Source organism: Crocodylus porosus, unplaced genomic scaffold, assembly GCF_001723895.1.
Source record: "Crocodylus porosus isolate Cpor-Errol unplaced genomic scaffold, CroPor_comp1, whole genome shotgun sequence".
NCBI classification, from domain to species: Eukaryota; Metazoa; Chordata; order Crocodylia; family Crocodylidae; genus Crocodylus; species Crocodylus porosus.
Genome location: NW_017728918.1, coordinates 93864835 through 93883037, shown reverse-complemented (window position 1 = coordinate 93883037; position 18203 = coordinate 93864835). Strand labels below are relative to the sequence as shown.

Here is an 18203-nt window from a genome sequence, read left to right as displayed (position 1 = left end):
GGCATCAGCCTAACAGCCCAGGGCTGTTCCTCCCCCACCCCCCCGCCCTCAGCTCAACATGCCGTGGAGGGACTGGCTGGGGTGTGATGGTGCTTTGGTGTGGGGCTAGCCAGCAGGCAGCTGCTGTATTGAAGCACCCTTGTGCCCCAGCCAGCTGTGGCAGCATCTAAATGTGCACTACTGCAGCATTTTTTACTCTGCAGCAGGATAGTACTTGTAAATATTGCTGAGGAGTAAACTAGTTTACTCTAACCTAATAGGGGCACACATGTAGATGCTGAAATATTTACTGCACAGCTAATTAGTCTACTTTACAGTAAACATCTCATGTAGATGCACCCTAAATGTATCTCATTATCTAACCACCTAGGAAAGGAAAAGGTAACATAAATGTGCATTGGGTAGTAAGAGCTCGTTCATTACAATATTTCAAATAGAAGGCAGGGTAGTGATATGCCTTCTGCCTGACTTCAGGCTGACATGGCCCTCCTCATGAATATGCCAAATAAATAAATTCCAGACTTTCCTAAGCTTGTGGTGTAAAGCTGTAAATTCACTTTTAAATTTGAACAGGTCCAGAAATTTTGTGCTGGCTTTTTGAGAAATGAATTGCCTCCATCGTCACTTATTCTATGCACACACTGTGATCCACTGGTGCAACTGCAGGCCAGGTTCTTGGTGCAGCAACCAGAGCCCTCCCTGTAATGTTAGTAAGCACAAACCCTATGTTTCATGAAGACGCTACCAGTGGTCAGCAATGAAGGGAGGAGAGTTGTGAAGTCTTTCATATCTGTGTCTAGATCTCACTGTTCAGAATATATTCAAAACTCAGAACGAAGTGTGTAGGAACTCCCAGAAAAGCCAAGCTAAAGCAGAGAAATTTTCTGAAATGACAATAGCTATTGAATGCAAGACAGAATAATGTCCACCAATAACTAGCGTTGCAATTATTGTATTCAAAATGGCTTCTTTCTTTTAAGGAATAAGGCCAGGCTGATGCATCATATTTTTCCCTTGTTTTTCCTCTCTTCTTTTGTGTGTTTATATAGATGTACTTTCCATTGTTTTCACATGTTAGTACTAGACATTAGATGATTTTTCTAGTTGTGCTAGATGTTTGAAGTTCTCAACAGTCCTCACTATTTAAAAGGGCCTAACTTATTCTCTCCTTGTTTTGTTCTGCAGTGCAGTTGATTGAACACAAATAATAGCAGAGAAAGGCTACCTTTGGGAACAAGACTACCCCCCCACCGCCATTTTCCTCTTGTTACTATTTTCAGCAAGCTAGAAAGAGTCTTTTAGTGAAAGCATCCATAGTTCTATTGCCTTTATGGAACAACAATATGATTCAGTAGCTGGAAGCTATTTCTGAATCTTTGACAAAACAATTTAGCTTTTGAAATTTAACCATCAAATTTCCTAAACTGGGAATTCTTCAGAGAAACAGAACTAAGGATTTTTGCATAATGCATGTGAAAAAATAAATGGCAATAAAGGAAATAATTTAAGATAAACACAGGCAGGTTTAAGCTTCTGGCATTACCAATTTATGTAAGTTAATTTCTCATCTGGTTATCAGACTGACTGGTACTTGGCAGATTATTAAATACTTTGGGCACTTACACACATACAGAGAGGCTGCTCCGATGCACTGTAAATCCAGCACATTGGAGCGGACTTGATTAATTAAGTCTGCTGGTGTGCAGAAATTAACCCACTGCAGCATTACATGTATCAGCATCCCCACACTGGAAAATGGCAGCAGGGTGCTTTGAACTAAAGCTTGTTGAACGAACTTTAGTTCAAAACACCCTGCCACCAGTTTTTCATCATGGGGACGCTGACACACATGACACTTGGACCCTTTTAATTAGCGCAGCTTGCTAATTAAAGTACCCACCTCGCTGCCTCCTGGAGCACATCTATAAATGCCCTTAATTTCCCTTTTTAACCTCATTGGTCATAAAACTAAATTAGGGTAATGATTATGATGCTTAAATCATGGGCAAAAATGTAATGGGGTGGAAGACTGATGTTTTTGGATCTCTTCAACATTGTTCACTTATCACCGTTTTCAGGTGTGATTCTCTTGTCCTGTGGGTTAAAGTGAGCAGCTGTATTGAGAAAACATTTTGTAACTCTATGATTCTGATTCTGCAGTCCTTTGGAAACCAGAACACTTGTTCAATTGCAGAAGTTATGTGTAACATTGCCATGAAACCAGTCTAGTCATTCAGAAACTCAGGTTCTGAGAATTTATACACTAATGCAGTGGGACCAAAATAAAGCAATGATCAGCCACAGTAAACACTTCTTCAATTTGTTCCCATACTGTTAAGTAAATTCCCACATAGCAGGTCCTGTGACTTGCTGTGGAATAGGGAAAAAAGAGGTAATAACCCTGATTAAAACCACTCACTTTTCTAAAAATCCAATGGATGTTCCATTCACTGACTGGTCAGAAAGAGAGTGGGGAAACAGCTGTAGAAACATATTAGAAACAGGGATGAGCTGAGGAGGCAATGTTCAAGTCTGGATCCAGGTCCACATTAGGTTTAGATGAGGCTTAGAATTTTAGTCTACGGATTAATTAGGACTCATTCTAAAATGCAGCAAGCTCTCCATGGGAGATTTTGTTCTATATTCTCCAAGATCACCAATCCACTAAAATTTCCAGTGTCATGGGCCACATGCAAACCAATTCTAAAAAACTCCATCTAATTTTAGTTTCAGCACAGACCAACGCTCTTACCGGCCCCTTGAAAAGCAGAGATTATTTTGCTAACTCAGGGATCGCTAGCCATTCTGGCCACCTTCCTTCCTCCTCTTGATGTGACCCCTAAATTGCAAGTTGAAAGAGGGAGTGGATGGAACTGTGATCAGTTCTTCTACCAAAAGTCCTATGCTGAAAGATAAACACTTGAAATCCCAGTGGTAGCCTTCTGTAAGCCTATCAATGCTTGGAAAATATTCCTTTCAGACCCCAGGGGAATGGCAAAAGTGTACATGAAAGGTTGCTGTGCTTAGTAGTGGGCAGTAAATTGAAAAGTAAAGTGCTGTACTGCAAGCAGAAATGAGACCTCTGTAAATCTATGAAATCAGTGGTGACTTGCCAAGGCCTTTAGAGTATCACATTATATCTAAACAGTGTTTATGGAAAAGTGCTCTAGAAGAATAAAACTATGCTAGGAAAAAATGCTATTTTTGGCCAGCATGGTTGCTAGTGGAATAGGAAAGATACTTCTTAGCAGTTTAATTTTGGGGTACTGAGAATTGTATTATCCGATCAAAATTCTGATTTCTATGTCTGGGTGTTTTATCTCATCCATTCTTTAATTTGGATCCATCACTTATATGTGCAAAGCATTGTGTGGTGCTAGGAAAAAAATTGCTAGTTGACTTATAATGGGAATGCTGTTAAATATCAAAGAAAACTAGTGGCCCTATTAGTATTTTATCTGTGTACATGTCTAAGATACTCAGTACAGTTGTTTCCAAGCACCTTATAAATGCTAATTAATTTAGTTTTGCTGTATGACATTTATTGGCCTTCGGTTGGCTTCCACACAAGAAAGATAATAATATATGTTCCTTCATGGGAACAGCACTGTTAAATCCATCAATATTTGGCAGGTGCTACAGCAAGAGGGGGGCATATAAGTGCCTCAGTAGATACTGGCGTTACCTACCTGTTTCAGATATATGGGGATAGGATAAAGAGGTTAAGGACCAGCTTTTCAAAACACTCCATTCAGTTTACTTCCCTTTAGGTATAGGTGCCAAAACCTGCTCCTCATGAAGGAGGTCTGGATAAAGAGCTATTCCTCTTTCCTCAGGTGACCTCATTTTACCCTCAGAGGAGCTAGATTAGAAAGGTTCAAGAACTGTGTGGCCAGTCATAATTTGCAATGACAATAAAGTCCATTTCTTAGCTGTTGTTTGAATTTCTTTAAATATATTTTCTTATTCACAGCTTAACATCCAATATAGTTATCCTGAAGGGTTAGACCCTTCCAATTTCCAGTTTTAATTCTTGCAGTTTTACCTTAAATGAATTTGTACTCCTTTGAACTATTAACTGTCATGGTTTTGCATAGTTTCCATGTGAGTTCTGCCTTGCACAGGAAATTTTAACAATAGACTTTGGAAAGCAATAGACCTAATAGTCTAATGTGAAGCACAGCTGAAACTAAATGGAAAGCATATGAGCACTTAGCACACTTAACTACTTATTTTCCTCAGTAACAGAAATCTTGATAATGCAGGGTGGGCATAGTAAAATTCTCATATCTAAATGAGAAAAAGATGTTCTTATTAGAGAGAAAGAATTTATTAGAAAACTAAGGGATGCAGCAAGTAGTAGGAGTCTTAGGTGGAAATTCTTTTTAATTTTTTGTCTTCTTTTGAAAATTATGATTAATGCAGATTCTAAATTTTCCATAAGAAAAATTGTAAGATCAAAGTTTTATTCTGGTTTTGAATATGGTCAGCATCAACAATTTCTGCATTCACTTGAGCTAGAACAAGACCTAATGGGAGCTGTAATTTGTTTGCCTTATGACCCACGTCCTACTGGGCTAAGTTCCCCAGGTAGTCTATCTTTCACAATGGACAGTGATCTCTTGTGCTTTGCTTGAACCACTAAAGTACATCATGGGAGTCCTATGACCACAATGCATTGTGGTAGACATAGTTTTATGGGGGCATCAGCCCATAGGGATTGATACGAGGATAAACTGTGAATTATAACTCACATGGCAGGTGGCACCATACACTAACTCATTCAGAAAGGCCTTCTTAGGTGACAACTTGCTTCATCAGATGCTAGAGCAAATCTGACCTGTAGAACTACGTCTTCTGGCCCATGGGACGGCCCACTAGTTGGAAATTTGGTTTTGGGAGGAGTGGCAATGACCATGGCTCCAGAAACTGTGGCAACTAACACTGCCATCACCAAATTGTGAGCCCCACAGGCTAGATGACACAGCTCTGTGCCTATGGATCCAGCCCACGCACTGGCTTCATGCACCAGAACTGGCCCTTCACAACTTCTCCAGCCTGCAGGGCCAGATGGGTTTGGTACCTTTGCCATAGACTGTACCTGAAAGATGTTTGTCTTGCTGGTTCTTAAAAACTCCATTGAAAGATATCCCAGGACCTACTGAGAAAGTGGCTCCCATGCTTAGCTATCCTTTTAATTAAGATTTTCCTAACATTTAATCTAAATCATCTCTGCTATGAATTAAGCAAGTTATCCCCACTGAGTCCAGGAAAAAAAAAAATCACTATCAGTGATCTAGGGCAGGGTGATCAAGCCCTGGCCACTGTTTCAGAACAGCATCCCAGGATGCTCCACATCCTTATTCTCCGGTATTCAGAATCTCCTCCCTGCCAGCTCTTTGGCACATCTCTGCCCAGGGAACTGAAATTGCTAGTTACACATCTGATTACTATCCCCTTTTATAACAATCATTTACATGTTGGAAGACGGTTACCAATATCCTTTCTCAAGGTATGTCTATATAACTTAACAGTATAGTGTGCAGATATTTGAGCTACCTCTATTTGAGCCAGCTTAGGTACTAGAAGCAGTATAGCTGTATTGGTGCAGTACTTTTCCCAGGGTAATTAGACATAATGAAATATAGAAACGTCATGTTGTTGCAGCTGTACAATTTCCACAATTTGAACTAGCTCATTCAGAGTAAGTTGGTATCTCTTCACATCATTGCATTGTGCAGTGCAGGCTACCTTTAGTTTTCTCGTGGGACATGTTTTCAGACAACCTTGTTGCTTTCCTCTGAACTCTTTCCAATTTTTTTTGTGTGCATTTTTCAGTACAGTGCCCCAAACTGGACCCCATCCTCCATTTGAGGCCTCACCCACACAGTTGCAAAATATTGCAACTGAAAAATTTAGCTTAGAGACAACATTAATAAAAGCAGAGTCTGTGGTATCTGTTGGAAGGAATGTTTACAGGATGCATGCCAGATAAATTTTAATTGAAAACATAAGGTCAAACTGAGAGGCACTCAACTGATTTTCTATAAAAGGTTCCAAACATCCATATGACAATTTAAATTAAACTGAAGATGCTTTGGAAGAAAAGTATAGGAAAAGCTATACAGATCCTTGGACTACAACTAATAAGGGATGTAGGCACTGACAAATTAAGCACCTCAATGCCTGATTTTTAGGCATCTGGCCCCTAACATGGAATCTGGAACCCCATGTAGGGTACTTTGGCTTCCTAAGGAGTGCATCTGAGAATGGGATCCCAAAAAGAGAGCTTGCTGTAGGCAACAGGAAACAATGTACATAAGTAATACATGCCTATCCACCTGCAGAGCTTAGGTCCCTGAGTCAGATCTCCATGGAGGTGCCTTCATCCAGCTGGGATCCAAAGCCTAGAATCCTCTTCTGAGAGCAGGCATCTATATATCTGCAATTTGAAAGAGTGCCTGGCAGGGGCACTGATGGAAGTGATCATCTTTTGTATAAAGTCTGGCCTGGTCTCTTTTAGCCTTAAATTCTGTGAATCTATGAAGCCATTTGGAATAAGGATACTTGAATGAGGGCCAGTACTGATTTCTTTAGTGCATAACTGCATATCTGTCTTATTCCACATTGTGCATGTATATGGGGGGAGTATGGATTATTCAGTACTCAGCTTACAGAACATCCAGAAAACAAAAGCTGCTGAAATTTGAACAAAGATTTGTTTCACCTTGGGTTTCTAATCTGACTATGACCATTAGGTCTGTGGCCTGTTGTATTTACTAATACAAAGCTCCCATCAGTAAAAATGGGTGTTTTCCTTGAGGGAAGATTGAATAGAACTAAGTCAACTGTTTTCAGCAAATAATTCATTAAATGAATGTATAACTCTTTTTCTTCATCAGGAATTATTCACCAAAAAATGAAAATGAAAAAACCCACACAAAGACAGAGAGAGAGGGAAAAAAACTCAAGTGTATCTATAAAGAGTAATCATATCCTTCTGAAACTTTGTTTTACTAAGCTAAACAGCTCAGGCTCTAATAGTCTCCTCTCAGAATATAGTTTCCTGTATTCATCCTAATAATCCTTTCTTTCACGTGTTGCAGTTTAACTTCCTCCTTTTCTAGTACATAGATGGCAAGCACACAAATGGGGTCTTACAATGTCTTGTACAACAGCACTAACCCTTTCCTATTTCTATTAAAAATACCCTGAAAAATAGGTATACTTTTGGCATATGCTTCCATACAGGTGTCTCAAAATTTCTCTTTCAATGAGTATTTTGGCCAGTAAACATGATTGCATGAATGTTTATGGAAAGTAAATAAAACATAAGTATCAAAATGAATTTGTAGTTGTTGTATGAATGAACATTTCTTCTTTCATAATTTTCTGCAGTATTCATTTGACTCTACACCTGAGAAAGGCTAAAAGACCATGACGTACAGTAATTGTTTTGCATATTTTGCTAGGACTATATTCTTTACACTGTAATTCATTGAAAAGTGCATCCCTTTAAAAACATTCTTTATGCCCATAGAATTTAGTTCTGGACAATGAAGGAATAAGGCCTAAATGTGAATGCCAGCTCTACTTCAGCTGAGTGTCTAGTGTGCTTGGGCATGTGGCTTTGCTTCCTGAGTGATGGGGCATCCTTAGCTTTTCCCACTATTGGTGGTGCCAGTGAATATTGCCAATAAAGGACGGGCATATAATGGGTCTTCACACAAGATGAGGATAATCAATTTCAGTTCTGCCTCAAAATTGAAAAACTTATGTGAAAGATTATTAACCCAACAAGTATTCTAATTTTCTAATTTCTATTCCACAATTATAAATAAAAATCCTAAATGGATCCCAAATAGATCTCATGCATGTATACACTCCTGGATATAATAGCAGAGGAAATAAAACAAACAAATAATAGGCATCTTTTTGCAGTGAGCACAGTGAATACATTTGCTGTAAATAGATTAAAAGGATATACAACATTAGCTCATTGTTAAAATAATCTGATTTAATGAACTGTGTAGATATACAGTCAGGCAGATTCATGGTAAAAAGCTATGGAGAAGTCTGCCAGTTACCCAAAGGATTTACCCCAAAGGAGCTTAGTAGCTGCCTTTACCATTTTTTAATGTCTTAACCTGGAGCTATAAAACTTTGTGGCAGCATGCATGGGATGAATCTCATAGGCTTGTGATAAACTACGGGGTCATGTGATAAAATACATTTTTCACAGACCTTGGTTCTATGGTCATGTCACCTGCACTCTGCCTGCAAATTCATCTCTGCCCAAGCTGATTCTAAAAATTGTGAGCTGCTTGCTAGACACTAGTATAACTTAAACAAATTACCCCAATACAAAAGCATTTCCTTTTTTCTCTCAAAATATGGTATTTCCTTTCAGACTGTTGGTCGTATGCTGGCTGAAATCCCAGACAAACCACATCTTGCAGTCTTAGAGCAGCAACAGATTTAATTCCTAGCAACTGAGAATCAGACATGGCTATAAATGGGAACCCTCATGCCATAGCAAGGGAAGCTTCCCAGATTTCCAGTGGGAAATAATGCACTATTAAAATACATGTTATAACAATAACATATTATTAAAATATATGAGCTTACAATAATCCCTTTGTTTGTGTGATACCTATATGCTATATATTTTACACAGAAAATTGTCCCATTTGTCTGTTGCACAAGCTAGCTCATGGAAATCTATGCTGAGTCCTTTATATTTTTAGTGCCTGATGAAAAACCCATTAAAGTTAATGGAATTATTGTCACTGACACCAGTGAGTTTTGTATTAGGACTCTGAAACACAGAACTTAAATTTGTCTGTATTTCTTAAACCGGCATATAATTAGGAAGAGGAACTGGGGAAAAAGAAAATAACTGTAGAGGAATAGATCCCAATATTAACAAAATAGAAGTATTAAAACAAATAAAAATATGCAATGTTGGCAAGCTATTAAAAAAGCTGAAAACAGCCATCAACTATGGGATTTCTCGTCCATCTACAAAATCAAGCATGGTCTCTCTTTCCTCTCTTATATCTTTTTGGCCATCTTCAACCAGTCTATGAATGGTGCTGTAATGCTGCTCACTACTGTTAAAAGAATAGAGCTGAGAAGCATCTTCCCATGCCTGAAACGTTGGCATGGGAAAAGCTTCTGGTTCTTTGGTCTCAAAAAAACTCTTCAGGTTTCGTTCACTGAGCTTGGTGGCATAGAGCTGAAAAATATGATCCAATTGCTCTTTCTCCTTCTCTATGTAGATCCTCCAGAACTTCATTTGGAGGTGGCTGATTTTGGACTGGCAACTGGCACAGCATGTAGTTAATAGAGATAAAAGAGCCGTGGCGACTATCACAAACCACCCCAGAATCTGGAAAAGAAAAGAAATAGGTTCCAAGTTGAAAAATCAAAATTTCACTTAGATTAGGAATGTCCGACTGTTGTGCTTATGGACAAGAGAAATAGCAGCACCCAGAAAAATTTAATACTTTAGGCTAAACCAGGCAGGACACTTGCATAACAACACCAGTTGGTGACCAGACACAGCTCAAAGTCTTTCAGAGAAGCATAGCTATGACTATTCTGTAGTGGCCACCATTCTAGCTTCACATTAGGGTACAACAGGGAGCCCTGATGCCTTCCAGGGTTAGCACTGGAACACCATAATGAAGGAATCCTTTAAAATGCCACCCTGCTCTACCTTTGGCTTTATTGGGCATATAAGTGGACTTGGATACCTAAGTTTGATTCTAACCCCCGCTGTTCAAGTCTTGAAAATCCATTACGGTATCTACTTATGTAGCATGCAGGCATCTCAGCTGTAAGACTGCGTGACAAAAAAGTAATGAGGAGGAGGAAGGAAATGCACATACGTTTTTGCATTAACTGTCTTCAAGGGACTCGAGCAGCAGAGTAGAATAGAATTGCAGTCAGGCACCTATGTTCACTTACATGCCTAATAGTTAGAAAAACACTAGCCTAATATTACATGCCTAATAGTTAGAAAAACACTAGTATTTTTGACTCAGCCACCATGTAGCTGTAAAAATGTGTTTAATTTAAAGTGGCTCTGATTGTCCCAGGTCATGACTCAGATCAAAATGGGAGCAGCACAGCCTTTTACAGAGGTAGACTTTCCAAGCTGTATTGCTGCTCCTCTGCTAGTAGGTGGCCACGGACAGCGCACAGCTTGACAGGTGTTTCTAGAATGGATTGCAGTTAAATCACCCAGGAAAAACTGTTAGCACATTTTATCTGGTATATGTCACATGTACTGGAAGCAGGACAAGGGTGTGAACACCTTTAGGACTCTGGCATAAAAGGCTTTCTCCCAGAAAAGTGCAACATCTGTTTACAGCACACTGTGAACTTCTTTTATCCAAAACACAGATCAATAAAGTATATCTTTTTTCATTCATATGGTACCCCAAGTCCTACTGAAGTTAATGGAAGTTCAAACAAACAAAGAATATGCAGTATGTGGAGATCAAGAAGTTTGAATTCCTTATAGATTGTATTTTGTTTTAGATGTTGTAGATGGATTGATTTGTTATTGTTATTACAGTAATGCACAAAAATGCTTTCGGAGATAAAGTGTTTGGTACCATCTATAAAGCAAAGGTTATAATTGAAATAGACAAAGCAGGCAAAGAGCAATTATAAATTATATTACCTCATTTTAAAGGAGGAAAACCCAGGCATGAAGAGATTATGTGGGTTGTCAAAGGTCACATGGGAAATCAGGGCATGTCCAGATAAGCGTGGTTGTGCAGTAAGTGGCACCGGAAACACGTTTGCAGTGCCCCATTCTGCAAAGTCTGGTGTTCACCACACTACAAGAGCATGCTGCCCAAGCATGCACTGCACTGGTTTATTTTTTCTGCGGGTATCCAGGGGTCAAAGAAAACTGCAGGAAAAAGAAAATGGCACAGTGCACACTCAGACAGCAGGCGCTGCTGAAAAGCAGAGCTGGGACACTTGGAGCTGTGCTGCAGCTGCCGGCCAGGCTCTGCATGGCAGAATCACTGTGGCTGCGGCCCCAGGAGGCTCCCAGGACCCCAGCTAAGGCTACTGGGGGTAGCACTGTGCTGGCCCCAGCCTCCCCTACCCCACCTACCAGGGTAACTTGCCAAATACCAAATTGTGCATGGCACAGCCATTCCCCGGGGACAAGTAGTTGTAGCATAAGGTGTGCCACTGCTACTTGGCCCTGGGAAACCAACCATCTAAGCACATATGGATGTGCCATCAGTGGCAGAGTCATGAACTAAATGCAAAACATTCTGCCCCCTTTGCATAATTTAACATATGAGTTGAAATTTTAAATCAAAATGAGGAAGCAAAGCATTATTTGTTTGCAAATGAAGTGACCCCTGCAGTCTTATTTCTATCCAACCATCTCTTTCAATAGGTTAGAGAGACTTGTCAAAGCTTAAGCTGAGGATATTTTTTCATAAAAATATGAAGGAACAGTGCAATATATTTGAAATTTCTGACTACATATTATTACACCAAAGAGAAGTATATCATCAGAGGTGGGTAGGAAATAATTTTCCAATTCCCTGAAAACGTCACCTATCCTAAATTGAGATGAAAATGTTGAAATTGCAAAATACTGTCACACAGTAGTCACCCAGAAAAAAATTGTGCACCAGGCCAATTGAATAATTTAATTCTGACAACTTTTAATTGTTGTCAGAACTCAATGTTTAATGTTTTATTATAATTTAACTACAATTTAAAAGTAAAATGAAAAGCAATTAAGTGGATTTTTTTCCCCCAAATGTTTTGAATCAGAAGATTCAAATCAGTAGATCTCAGGTGGTCTATTCCCACAAAACTTTTCTGGTTTTTATGAATCAATGGTCTCTCAAAAAATTCCTGACCAGATCTTTTTATTACCTCCAGCACTTCTAGTCCTTGTGTTAGGGTGGTGGCGGAAGTGCTATCACACAGTTCCTTGAAGACATTTGGACCAGAGACCAGAATGAAACCCAGTTCTGTATTGATGCTCAAAAGGCCCAAAGCTGAATCAGTTCAATCTTCACAGGCTGGTCTAAGCTGCACAGATTGAACCATAAGCAAGTGAACAGACATTCGCTTTTCGTTCCAGAAATGCAGCCACATGCTTGCAGTGGCCCAGGTCAGAAGCCAGGGGGCAGTAGGGCATGCCTCCTGCTCTGCTGGAGCAGACAGATTGGTCCAAGGCTAGCCCGCCCACCCTGCAAAGCATTCTGGGATGCTGAGGGACGGTGAGTTAACTTGAATCTGGAGGAGATCTGGGACAGAAGTTTAATAAACCATTTTAACCTAAATCAATTAAGTCTGATATTACATCCATCCAGGTTTATTTTAAACCAGTTTCGGCTATTTTGAAAGTGGTTTACGTGCACTGAATTTGTAACTGTTCTGTTACAAATTAGAACTGATTTCCAATTATTTATACTGGTTTTTGTGTAATTTCTGACCCTTGCCATAGAACTGGTCAGAACATTTCAGAAACATTTCACTTTACAGACCTAGTTTTTGAAGCAAATGTTTTACAGTAACCTGTCAGTTGCAACAGTTTGTCAGGCATGTTCTGAGAAAGAGATTTACTTTGGTGTTTACGATATTGACTGCTGTGGGTTCAGACCCTGCTCGACCTTATTTGCTTTGATTTGGGATGAAAAACTGAACTCTGATTTAAGCAAAGCAGGATTTGAACGTGGTTCCTCTACTTACCAAGCCAGTGTTCTAACCAGCTATATGCAACCAAATGACTCAGCTGACACAATTTCTCTTTGCAGAAGTGCTTTGCTTTCATTTCATAGTGGAAAGAACCTAAATTTCACATACACAGTAACTTGTGGAATTGAATGTTTGTCCTCTGCACAGCACTAATAGAGCTGATAGGAAGGACTATAGCTTGTCATGTATGAACTTCTGCATTGGTATTCAAAAATTAACACGTAACATCTGTTATCTACTACAGAGTTTCCTTATAGAAGTAAGAGAATCAAAGAACAAATTTTGACTTGTGACTTGTCTGGAAAACTTTAGAGAGTGGCATTGAAGAATAGTGTCATTTTGATTAGTTTCTCAGCAGGCTTATACCAGCTGTTAGCATTCCACACCTAATTTTTTTCTGTATTATCCATCCTTTTCATACCTCATGTGCTTCCTTCTCTCAATAGGAGTGCTGCACTTCTGTGATTTATGTGCTCACACACTACTAGACTTGAGTTTGCCCAGTTGATTTTTATTATTTCCCACAAATACTCAAGTATTTTTTTAAACAAGAAGTCACTCCCATGCAACCCAAACATGTAGTGCACTAGGACCTGAAAAAAACAACAACCTGATTCTAGGACATGAAACAGTTATACTCAAATACAGTTGCTGCATGATAATCATTTGTTGACACTGCAGAGTCATGCAGTATCCTGACTGTCATCTTTCTCCAATTTCCTGTGGACTGCTTTGCTGTCTCTTTAGTTTACTTTGATTCCTTTTCTCTCAGTTTTCTGACATCACTAAGCAACACAAAAATGTAAAATATGGTTGTGAGACGTGAATAATATATCTTTGCAGGTTTTTGTTATTTCATTATAGATCTAGTTTCCTTCATACTATACAAACATTTTAGAAAGCAGTCAAACTAAATAGACATTTTTCATTACTTGAGAGGAAGGAAATGCAAAAATAGACCAGTGATATAAACAGTGAACAGGAAATTAGATGCTTAAAAATTGTTTTTGTATTAGGCAGATGGTATTAGGCAGATCACACAGCCTGTTTGGAAAAATTGTACCTTGCTTTTAGTATTAATATACAAGTTGTTTGTGTAACATGGATAAGACTACTTCTGTCTTCTCTATCAAAATCTGTTCTTCTCACAAGAATTACCCTCTCTCCCTAGGATCTGATAGTTTTACTCACCCTGCCATTAGGGAGACTGCTGTGGAAGTAGGCAACAACTCAGCATCGGTCAGAAGATCAGAGCCTTCCTCTCACTTATTCCACTTTCTTTTGTTTTGCTCTACCAGCATTCTAGTCACCATCTTATGCAGATAAATGAGACAATTAATACAAATCACAGAGAAAAAAGTTATTACTCTATTTTCCTTACCTGAGACTGTGCTTGAAGTGTCAGTTTTAGTTCCTCACTCTCTGCAAAGGACATGGTGGTTTTGCCACAGACTACTTTGTACAGCTCTTCCCAGCACTTGACAGATTTATTCTTGCAAAGCACATTTAAGTACCCAGGATTTTGTAAGCCACTCATGGCACATTCATAAAAAGTCCCATTGAGCAAAGCCACAGAAAGCCACATCACTGGGGCTATCAGGGCATGTAAGGTGATTTGTCCAAAGACATAAAAGAAACGGCAGCTGTTCCCTTTGGGGAATATTTTCCTGGGGTTCAAAAAGCAACCTGTGAAGAGTTTCCAGGTCCTGCTATTCAAGAAATACCCAATGACTAGCAACACCAAGGCTGGGGCAAAGAGAAATACCAAGCCATACGTGAAGTTTTCACTGCTGCAGGGGCACTTGAAAGCAACAACAGAAAATGCACGTTCACTTCCCACTGTCAGTAGAGCCATAAAACTGTAGCCAATGGCAGTTTTCTGGTTAATAAGGAATTTCAGAATTGTTTGTATACCATCCATGTTTGCTGGCCACTAAAGATAAAAAAAATTAAAACAAAACAAAAAAGGAAATGAGCCTTTGTCTGTTGTGCAGCAATTTGTAGCCCTGTTTTAGGGAGGAGCTCTTCAGAAGAAAAATATGCTGCTGGTCTGTCTGGCTTAGTGCAGCCTCAATGAAGTGATGATGTCACTGTAAATCCTTCCTTGTGAAATAACACCCAGATGAGAGTATCCACTGGCAAAGTAGATGCTAGATAGCTACAAGGAGTATTATATTTTTATAGTGATCTTCATTATAAGCTGTGATGAAAACAATGCCTCCCTCTCAAATAAGCTGTCAGTCTCAGTTATTAACCCTATTGTTTGACTACAGCTTCAAGTCAGAAAACAGCAGACACCCACATTTATTTGCCCCAGTTCTTGAGCTACAATCCTCAGCAACTGCAGAAATATATTTGCCTGAGTTATATTCCAAGGCTTGTCTCTATCAGTGCCGCATTTGGTCAAGAGGTGAATTAACATGCACTGTCCATGCCATGCCCCCCCAAATCTTATAGGTACACTCCAGACCTGGAAGTTCACCAGTGGTGACAATCCAGGTTCATTGACTGTGCTCAGTTTACAGTGGTGCTTTTATACCAAAAAACAACTGAGTAAAAGCAATGAAGGTGGTGGGGGAATCTATACCACTCTAATGCAATACCTTGGGATCCAGAGAAGCCTAGATTGTATGCTGTATGTATTTTATGCTGGACACAGCATAAATTGAGGTGTTCAATGAGCCCTGATTTTCTTTAATAAGCAGAACAATGGACTGTGGTGTCTAAAAGCCTCTTTGCAACAGAAAAAGGGCTCTTTTATTTTTCTGCAGTAAAAAAAAGCAAAAACTCAGAGCTCAGATTTTTAAAGTCATGCTCTATAGGGGTGCCTTATGTCTAAAAAGGTTGAAAACTACTATTCTGTCCTGTTTTATTTGTAAGAGGTTTATGTACCCATTTTTTTGTTTTTTCCAGGTTGCCTTCAAGATGTACCTCGGGATTACTCCTAGCGTGACCTGCATTAATAAAAGAAGGAATAAATTCTCCTTAATTCTGAACAAGAATCCTTTAGTAGACTTTGTTGAGGAACTTCCAGCAGGGCGGTCTTCACTTTGCTACTGTAACCTCCTGTGTGGTGTTATTAGAGGAGCTTTGGAAATGGTAAAAAAAATTGCCATTCAGTTTTTTTTCTATCTTTGTTATGTATAGACAGAAAATAGAACAGCTAAATAAACAATAGCATCTACTACCATTTAAACACTGTAGCAGGCTAAACAATATCCATTCCCTCACCCCCTCACACCAAATACACCAAGCCAAATCTGGTCCCATTTGACACAAGGTGTATTTTCGAAAATATACTATCCAAATGAATGGAGTTGACTCCCATTTTATTCTGGAGAATAGAATGTGTCTGTAAATAATAGGATTAAGTCATCATGGTGCATCAAAGAGCATTACGCATTTATTTTTAAATATAAAGCATTAACAAGGGAATAACATAGATAAATTGTTACTTAAATCACTACATTACCTTAAAAATCTATTGTGTCTCTGCTGAAGATGATACAGCTATATCATAGATGAATTTGGGCCACATTTTTTTCCAATTTGCTTTTTTTAAATTTTAGTTACTGTACAACAAAATTAACATTGTATAAAGTATCATACACTGGGCTGTAAATCAATCTCAAATTCAGATACCTTTTAATAAGGTAATTAACTTATTGATAACTGTTATAGACTATATGGGAAAATGCAAGATTATAAACTGAAACTCATCAAATTTAAGTTTCACATCCTCATCAGAAACCAAATTACCATGTTGACATTGGGTGCATCTACACAAGACACTAAATGTGCAATAGCCTAATAATACTGTGCAGTAGTGTGTCACAGCACAAAGAGTGCTAATAAGCTACAGCGCAGTATTATTAGGCTACCGTGCAGCAGCATCACTAAAAAGGTGTTTGCCAGTGCTACTGCACAGTAACTCGGGTTACTGCACATTTATTTAGTACTTGATTATACAGGTACTAAATTTTAAATGCACAGTAAACACTGTGAATTAATGAACGTGTAGATGCATCCACTAGGTACTAGTATCAAAATATTGACATAGTGTTAGGATTGTGAAAAATGTAAATAAGTTTAACGAATATGGAGACATATTTTTAGATTTTATACTATGTTCGGTCCTCAAATATCTCTATAGTATTTCTTTGTAATAAAAGCTTAGAAAGGGGAAAAAAAATAAAATAAAATTATGAGAAAAGAAACAAACTTTTTTTTTTAATTAACTGACTGGGCCTTTTTCTTTCCAGATTAATTTAGCAGCAGAAGTTACTTTTGTTCAAGACAGATTAAAGGGTGATGATGTGACAGAAATAGGAATTACATTTTTAAGGAAGCTGGAAGACAAAAAGTGCAAAAAGAAGTAAGTGGAGATAATAAAAGAAGAAATTTTCATAAACTAATATTTAGACCACTTGGTCTCAGAAGAAAATATTTATCTTGGCAGTGGTGACCTTCAGATGTAGCCACTCACATCTTAGAAAGCTGAAGACAGGCAAATAGCAAACATCAAAATGTACAGAAGATTTTACACTCCATGTTGCAGAATACAACATAAATGACTGAAAAGGTTTGATCCTTTCCTTCCATCGCCAGGCAGCAATGCCAGTGATTTCAATGGAAATTTTGTTTAAGGAACAAGTCTCTTCTAGACCTCAAATCTCCACTTGGACTCCTATTGTTCTTCATTATAAATGTGACTCTTTTTACCGGTTGCTCATAAGTGATATTTCAAAGACTTCAAAATATTAAGTCGTTATAAAAATATACGATGTATTCCAGGAATAAGGATTAATTTGCTGTAAATACTTTGTGCAGTTTCCAATTCTGGCTTTGTTGCAGATTTGCTCCTACTGAACTCAGGCCAGGATGACATTTCATTGGGAGTAGGAGCAGATTCTTAGTAAGGAAACCTGACAACAGTGAAGTCCAATGCTTGTCCATTTGCATGTAGCAGACCCATAGGTTTTTGCTAAATAATGCAGTGCTAGTGCTGCTTGAGATTTAGCAGATGCATTTAATTAATAATTAAATTAACATGCAATTAATATGACTGAATAAACTCCAGTGCAATTTGAGGTGGAGGAAACTAAGCCCAACATCACTGTCTACACATGCATTTAAGCAAAGTAATTTACTCTGCCATCAGATGCTACCCATGTCTGATGGGATTATTCAATGCGAGAATAAATTAATCTACTGTGCCTTAATTGCAGCACACATGTAGATGATGATGCTTTACTGTGCAATAAATTAGTCTACTATGCAGTAAAGCACATGTGTAGACTTGCCCAGCATCTTACACAGCTTTAATATGAAAGTGTTATTGAGATGGTATAGCTCATTAGCAGGTTTGAACATTATGGTGCATTATAGTTCATGGTAGCTTTAAATTTGAGCATCACCTGAGAAAAGTATAATAAAATATGTAAACATCACTG

The 18203-nt window shown here is 38.5% G+C and overlaps 2 protein-coding genes across 2 annotated transcripts in view; one reads left to right on the top strand and one right to left on the bottom strand.

Annotated features, from left to right (window-relative positions):
• The window catches only part of TRAPPC3L (trafficking protein particle complex 3 like), a 26993-nt gene extending 9061 nt beyond the window's left edge, over positions 1 to 17932 (top strand). Inside the window, exons 4-5 of the mRNA XM_019537943.1 lie at positions 15664 to 15849; positions 17013 to 17932. Of these exons, the coding sequence (XP_019393488.1) occupies positions 15664 to 15849; positions 17013 to 17129 (303 nt within the window). The 3' untranslated portion in view covers positions 17130 to 17932. The remainder of the gene's footprint in view (positions 1 to 15663; positions 15850 to 17012) is intronic.
• FAM26E (family with sequence similarity 26 member E) lies at positions 7997 to 14832 on the bottom strand. The gene is made up of 2 exons (XM_019537942.1): positions 14132 to 14832; positions 7997 to 9391 (listed from the first exon to the last, which is right to left on the bottom strand). Exons 1-2 carry the CDS (start codon positions 14669 to 14671, stop codon positions 9002 to 9004), a joined length of 930 nt encoding a protein of 309 aa, XP_019393487.1. The 5' UTR covers positions 14672 to 14832; the 3' UTR covers positions 7997 to 9001.
• Positions 17933 to 18203: the final 271 nt, after the last annotated feature.